The sequence below is a fragment of the Sinocyclocheilus rhinocerous genome, unplaced genomic scaffold (genome assembly GCF_001515625.1).
Source record: "Sinocyclocheilus rhinocerous isolate Xijiao unplaced genomic scaffold, SAMN03320098_v1.1 scaffold494, whole genome shotgun sequence".
In the NCBI taxonomy this organism is placed as follows: Eukaryota; Metazoa; Chordata; class Actinopteri; order Cypriniformes; family Cyprinidae; genus Sinocyclocheilus; species Sinocyclocheilus rhinocerous.
In genome coordinates this window covers 639,294-646,681 of record NW_015628684.1, presented here as the reverse complement: position 1 = coordinate 646,681, position 7,388 = coordinate 639,294, and the positions used below count along the sequence as shown (strand labels likewise).

The following is a 7,388-nucleotide window of genomic DNA, read 5'->3' as shown; positions in this document are numbered from 1 at the left end:
GTCTCCGAGCAACACAGTGTTTTGTTTCTCAGCATTACACGGACCAGTAAATGGTTCAAACAGGCTATAAGTACAGTCGTTTGCCAAGTTAAATGAATTAACATTTTAAACAAATCGCTTGATTTATGGATTCAACTCACTCATTAAGACTTAGTTGTTGTTGATCTCTCAACTGAGAGATCACATCCTGTTTATTGTATTATTGTATTATAGTGTTATATTAAATCTATTATAGATTTAATATTACATCTAAACTTTGACTAGGCTAGACATGTTGCCTATTAATTGTATACAGTATATGAACCTGAAAGGAAAAAAAACAGTCAACTACCCCTTTAAAAATACAAATAAATACATACATTTCATTCACACGGACAAGCTACACAACATATCTGATCATTACCAGCTCAGGGCTCATTAATAATGACTGTCTGGCCAGAGAACAGTGTGAAAGACGAGAGAACTGTCACCGCACCTATCAGCGAGTGCACCTTCTGTGTCGTTGCCCACAACGCTTCGGTGACAGGACTTTGAAATACCAAACAGGGAAAAAAATAAAAGGCATGACTTATTTCGCATCCAGCTAGCCAACTCTGTTAAAGCTGTTGTCATAGCCTAGCCCAGGGGTTCTCAAACCTCTCCATGAAGTACCCCCTAGCACTGCACGTTTTGTATGTCTCCCTATATCTGACACACCCACTTCAGGTCTTGCAGTCTCCACTAATGAGCTGATGAGTTGAATCAGGTGTGGTAGATGAGGGAGACATACAAAATGTGCAGGGCATCCAGCTAGCCAACTCAATTGTCATAGCCTATGATTTTTATTAGAATAGAAAATAGCAAGGGTCCATAGAAAAATACTGTTGTACGTTTTTTGCTCCGGGGAAGCTCAAGAACGCTGGACACACAAGTACTCGGGCTCTTTTGCCCCAAGGCTGCCGAGGCTGGTTTTGCCAAGCCAACATCAAAGTTCGTGTTCGAACTTTAGCTTCTATTTCTATATGTTCTTCTTAAAAAAATACACATAAAATTAATTTGTGATCTTGAAAAGACATATAATTAGGGCTCTTTCATTTGATACAAATGTAACACTGAAAAACTCCGTATAATTAAACAATAGACAGAATAAATACAAGTATATTTCATAGAAATTCTTCAAAATCATTAAGTTACAATAATTAAAAAAGGAGAAACTGGTTGAGTATAGTCTCCATGATTTTGTAACAGAAAAGAAACAGCACCAAAAATATAATGGCCTAAAAGAAAATAATCTATAAGGCATTGTGGTTCATAAAAAAAAAATTAAAAAAAAGACATGTTTTTGTTGATGTGTTGTTTATAGGTTTCTCTGGAACAACCCTACATCTTTGTTATGGCGACGAGTCACGCCCAAAAGCAAACAGTCCTCTTGTGCTTCCCATGTGCTGACATTCCACAGCTTCAGCACAAAAACACATCATGTCATCCATAGGTTTCCATTGCGGACTGCCATCCATAACCTCGAGGCAGGGCCGTGACACCCTCGAACACTGGAGGGGACACATCCACCCAAATGTTCAGTTCAGCAGTAAACCAGTGATTTTCAATAGATGATTCTTAAATGATTACATCTGCTCCCTTAAATCGTGTGTGGTTACATCTTTTGGCGTTCAGATTATCTGAGTGACACTTCTTGAATAACTTGAAATCTTGTCTTTCACATCATGTAGCAGGACATCATTGCCAGGTCCCTAAAGTCTTCATCAGTCATACAATCTGAAAACACAAATGACACATGTTAATTAGTTCTTTAAGGACTCAATTCATGCATTAAAGCCATTCAAACGCACATGCTAGTTGACACGAGGTGAAATACTCACTTCTCCGTACATCCCCGGTGAATTTCTGGCACAGGCGATTAAAACATTTCATCAGGCGTCTTTTACGCGATCTTTGCGGGGGTGAAACTTCTTCTTTTGGTGGGATGGCCGTGTCCCGTTTGGGCTCCTCGGTGTCTTCGTCGTCATCCGCACATTCCTCCGCGTAGCCCGCGGTTACAAGCCGCTCAAAAATGTCCTCGTCTACCGGCAGGGTCTCTTGGATTCTCGCCTCCGACAGCGGCGTGGAGTGACGGCACAGCGGACACATTATCCGGGGTTCAGGGCTCTCCGCGGACCGCCAGAGCGTCACCAGGCAGCTCTCGCAAAACGTGTGTTTGCAGCACAGCTGTCGAGGACACCGCCGACTGAGGTTGTAAATTCGGTAGCAGATTCCGCACTCCGTTTCTGGAAACATGTTGTCCTGTTGTTTGTTTGTTTGCTTCTCTCTTGTTGCGAACTCTTAAGGTTGGTAGTAAAGTGCCGGTGGTTCATGCTGAGGAGTCTTATATACCTAGTTGGTAAAGGCGGCTCGGATGAAAGTACGTAGGAGGGAGGTGTTTTGGTTTCCTTTCATTCTCGGCCAAACTGACTTCAGCTAGAGGACTAGCATTATTAAACAAGTGATGTCATCGTCTGTAAACACGGTGATGTCATGCATGACTAAACAGAACCAGAAGTTACATCATATTGGCGTACGTGTCTTACTGTAGCCTACGTTTACTTTTTTTTTTAAAGGTTTAACCATATTATAGATATAGTAAATGTTTGTATGGGGAAAACCAAAGCAGGAATTCCCCATGCACTGATTTTGCCAATTATTTTAGATTTAGGAAAAAATTAAACCTGTGCGTGGGTGTCATTGACTTTACTGATATGCAGGGCTATTACGGTAAATCTAGTAAATCAGTGTCAAATGACGCCCGCTTTATTTGAATTCACTCCTGTTTTTAAAGGGGTCATGAACTGAGAAAACAAAATTCCCTTGATCTTTTGACATATAAGAGGTCATTGTAGTATAAAAATATCATGTAAGAACTCAAGAACTCAAAATAACGTTCTTGTTAGTCTAAAAACAGCTTATATTGAAGCCAATCTGCCAGAAAGACTATGGCAAGCCGTTTTGACTTTTATTCATTCTCAGGATATGAATTCTTGATATCAACAATTCAGTTTTCACTAGTTAAAATGCTAATTCTTTAGTGACAATGTTCATTTCTGATATCATGAATGTGATTGTTACTAGTAACAAGAGTCATTTTAGATATCAGAAATTACCCTCCCAATTGTTGATATCAGAAATACATTTTCAGATATCAGAAATGAACATTGTCACTAGTGACAATTAAATTGTTGATTTCAAGAATTAAATAGTTGATATCAGGAATAGACGTCTGTACTAGTAACCACGTGATTATTGATATCAAAAATAAAGGTTTTTACTAGTAAGACATGTATTTCTGATATGTGAAATTACTTCTACATCACTGCCTGTTTAGCCCCGCCCACCGATTCGTGCATGAAGTGTAAATAACGAGAGTGGCAGAAATCAAATGATAAAGACCCCTCCGAAGACAACAAGATGCTGTACGTCTTTGCATTGCCTTCCTTCTGATCCCAACATTAGGAAAGAGTGGATGAAGTTTATTTTTAATGAAGTTCCAGACTGCGTCAGTAAGAACTTGGTCCTTTGTTCACTTAATTTTACTGCAGATTCGTTTACAAACAAGGTACAGTTCGACCTATTAAAACGGAGCAAATTTATGAGGGGTAAAATCGGGACATAAAAAAAGCCTATTCTAAATTGTTTTTTGATGTAAAAATCATGATAACATTATAAGTGTACCTTAGAGAACAATACAAAAAAAAAGCAGTTTATGAGCCCTTTAACAATGCAGTAACAGAAATGAAATATTTAATAAATTCTAAGTAAACAATGTTTTTTGGGGAATTTGTTGTGTTTTAAGATTTAGGTTGACATTAAAACTTGTCAAACTCAGAATTACATCATCTTTTTTTTGTTTGTTTTGCTTGACATTTGTACAGTAAGCCTGTGAAAATATTACATATTTTACAATTACCCTTTTCTAGCTTACCGGAATCCATGCCTTTTTGAAACACCGAGTGCCCCGGTTTTTCTACTGTAGGTTTGGAGGAAACAACTGTTTTATAAAAATAAACAGTGATTACAGCAAGGGAAATACAATACACCCGAGCTGTGCTGCACCTTATTAGCCTAATCCAAACAAAACCACTCTACCCCACTGTGAGATTTCCCAGAATGCACTCGCCTCCTGTTTTCTCCCTCCCCGTCATTCCCTTACTTGGTCTTGGGTGTGCCGCGCTGATTCTAAACTGGCTGTAGCCGGTTGTCCTTTCCTCAGAGTGCTTCCCGCATTCTCTTGTATCTCTCGTAACTTTTTGAACTTTCTTCTTAAGAACACACACTTGTTTACTCTGTTATCTGATACTTTTGTGTTTAGAGCAGAGCAGACTGTATCATGTATAAGTACCGTCTGAAATTTTCTTCTAACATTAGCATTTTTCTCATGTTTATGTCCTGTTATTTCACTTTAATGGCAATGAAAAGAACCTATTACATATAGGAGCCTGATAAAAAATTTTAGAAAAAAAATTCAAATGGCACTTAGAGGCTTTGCATCTGAACTTTTCATATGTGTGTGTGTGTGTGTATACATGTATGTAATAATAGTAATATGAATATCACTAAAATTATAATGTTGTAGAAATGCCTAACAGGATGTAATTGTTGTGTTTCTACCCAGTAAATTCTGTAAGTCCTGATGTTTTATACGTGAACAAGACGAAACAGGAGGAAGTTGAGAAATAAAGTCGACAATGAAAGGAAAAAAAAGGTTGGCTGAGGATGTCGCTGCCAGACATGTTCAACGTGCTGGTAAACCACTCACTACAAAACATGACCCATGACCACAGTCTCATGAGTTATAAATAGAACAAACAGCTCTTAATCATTTACTTACAGTATGCAACAATACCAAAAAGCCAGTTGGTCGTGTCCCATGGATTTTCCATGGATTATGTTACAGTTGTCATTTCAGTGCCACATATTATGTGTCTGTGGAAAAGTAAGTACATTCTATGAAATGTTTTGTCTTTTTTTCTCTGTTTCTTGGCGTAATAATGCCCAAACTGTATTTGAACGGTATTAAGAACTGAATTTTAAATGGCTTTCCAGACACATAAACATTAATCTTTTAATTTTGGCATGATGGTACCATGTTCTTTCATGCTTAAAAGAATAGTTCAGCCAATGATCACCCTCATGATGTTCTAACTTGTGACTGACTTTTTTCTGAGAAAATAATATTTTTAAGAAGGTCAAAAAAACTAAAAACAAAAAAACACTGGGACACTTTTCATATACTCTTTAGAATAAAAAAAATGCATGACAGAATTTCCTTTTTTTTTAATTTTGTGAATGTTGAAAATGAACATTTGCATAATAAAATCATATTGCTTTATTTTTGACACGTGAATTTTATGGAGTGTAGTTATTTAATGATTATTGATATACTATTATAGTTTACTAATATTTTTAAAAAATTTATATTTTTGTTTTTATTTGAAATTTTAGTTAGTTTTAATAATTTTGTTGTATGTTTTTTAACTTTCATTTTAAATTATGATAACTGCACGTACAAAATGTTTTAAATTATGTTTCATTTCTTTGGATATTTAAAGCTAAACTAAATGAAAATAAGAAATGTTGCCTTTGCAACTAGCTGAAATTAAAGTTTTCATATTAAATTTCAGTTAACGTCTATTTTATTTAGAATTTTTAGTTTTAGTTAACCATATTAGCCTTGTGTACATGAAGTTTTACACAGCACTGTACTGTATCAAATTAAAAAGTAAAATTGTGTAAAAGTCCAATTTTGCCTAATTAACAAGTTAAATAACAGTGCAGTGAGACACATCAATGAAAGCATTCTGTAGCAACAATAGCTCTTGTGCTGTTCCCTCTCCTAGTAACCAAGCCATCTCTTGATAATAAATGTCAGTGAAGCAGCTCCCACCCCAGCCATACATAGCATGACATCAGGGGAGGGAAGAGACTGAAAGAAAGAGACAGTGGTAAACGTAAAAAAACGTACACGTGCAGGGTATAAACAGACAGCGTTAAATGGTGACAGAGCTTAGTCAACAGTTTTCCCCCCAAACTTCTCACCTGTGACAAACTGACCCAGCATGGACCCGGCGCTCACGTTTGAAAGGGCACAGAGCATTTCACCTTGAAAAAAAACAGCAGGACTGGAACGGTGAGTGATTCTTTCATCCTTCTTTCACACACTATAAACTGTGGTGCTAATAGAACACCCAGCTCTGGTTCTCTGAATGACAGCAATGGTAAGCCGTCGTATGCAAATACAGAGTTCCCAGACATATGAATATATTTACTTGTCATTTCTATTTCCTTTCCATTTCTTACATAAATATTAAAGTGTAGATTGTTTATGAAAGATTTTCACAGTGTAACTACATGCATTCTTCCTGAAAACAATGATATCATTGTGTAACTCGCATGACCAGATGTTAAGTGGCTTTGTTTAATGTTATGTAGCATATTTCAGTTACATTTGCAAATTGACACTACAAATCACAATAACTTATAAATAAACAATTTTGCATATTGAGATCTGCACTGCTTATATTTTAATAAAAGTTAAAGTCCAAGTTTGCACTCTTACACTAAATATTGTCACTAATTCTATAGAGACCTGCATTGCTAGGCAGCCCCTCCTGTGAGTGATGGTTGCTTTGACTATGCCCACTCGAGAGTTGGATTGAAACTGCAATACTAATAAGAAAACAGACAGCAGGGTTTATTAGAAGTAAAGAGTCTTAATAAACCCTGCTGTATTTGGACCTTTTTTGTATGTGCAGTTATCATAAATTTGTACATATTTCTTGCCCAATTAATGAAAATTGTAAATACAAAGCTTTTGAGACTAAAACACGTGCAGATGAAAGCCAAATCTGATGAAATCATCATAAAATTGTGTTGTTTACAAGCCAAAAGTGGCTCATTTTATATGCAGGTGTAGACATACATTTACTAATCATTATCACAAGATCTATGTGACTTTTCAGGGAGTTTTTGTTGATATTTTGGTGTTGTGCCAAGACCCAGTTTCTCAATATTTTAATGATTTCATACACCGGAATTGCGAGAGTAGCTTGTGAAACTGGGTCAGTTCCGCTTATTTATAAACTAGATGAGACCTGATTAAGCAGGATCTGGCAAATACAAAGTAGTGTTTCATCATTATATGCATGTTTATATGTCAAGTCACCTTTATTTATATAGCACTTTTAACAATACAGATTGTGTCAAAGCAACTGTACAGCATTAATTAGGAAAATATTGTGTTAATGCAAGATGACAATAGTACACACTCAATTTTCAGTTAAAGGCAGTTCATCATTGAATTCAGTGATGTCATCATCCAGCTCAATTCAGTTTAAATAGTATCTTTGCAATCAAGTCAA

At 36.4% G+C, this 7,388-nt stretch overlaps 1 protein-coding gene and 1 long non-coding RNA gene across 2 annotated transcripts; one reads left to right on the top strand and one right to left on the bottom strand.

The window, feature by feature from the left end:
- Nucleotides 1-1,034: 1,034 nt before the first annotated feature.
- Nucleotides 1,035-2,545, bottom strand: LOC107738024 (E3 ubiquitin-protein ligase RNF182-like). Its single transcript, XM_016549690.1, has 2 exons — nucleotides 1,860-2,545; nucleotides 1,035-1,755 (listed from the first exon to the last, which is right to left on the bottom strand). The coding sequence occupies exons 1-2, from the start codon at nucleotides 2,272-2,274 to the stop codon at nucleotides 1,697-1,699; spliced, it is 474 nt and encodes a 157-aa protein (XP_016405176.1). The 5' UTR covers nucleotides 2,275-2,545; the 3' UTR covers nucleotides 1,035-1,696.
- Nucleotides 2,546-4,558: 2,013 nt separating this feature from the next.
- On the top strand, nucleotides 4,559-6,131 carry LOC107738026 (uncharacterized). The gene is made up of 3 exons (XR_001639854.1): nucleotides 4,559-4,773; nucleotides 5,868-5,972; nucleotides 6,086-6,131. It is a non-coding gene; the product is annotated as an uncharacterized LOC107738026 (long non-coding RNA).
- The last annotated feature ends 1,257 nt before the right edge of the window (nucleotides 6,132-7,388 follow it).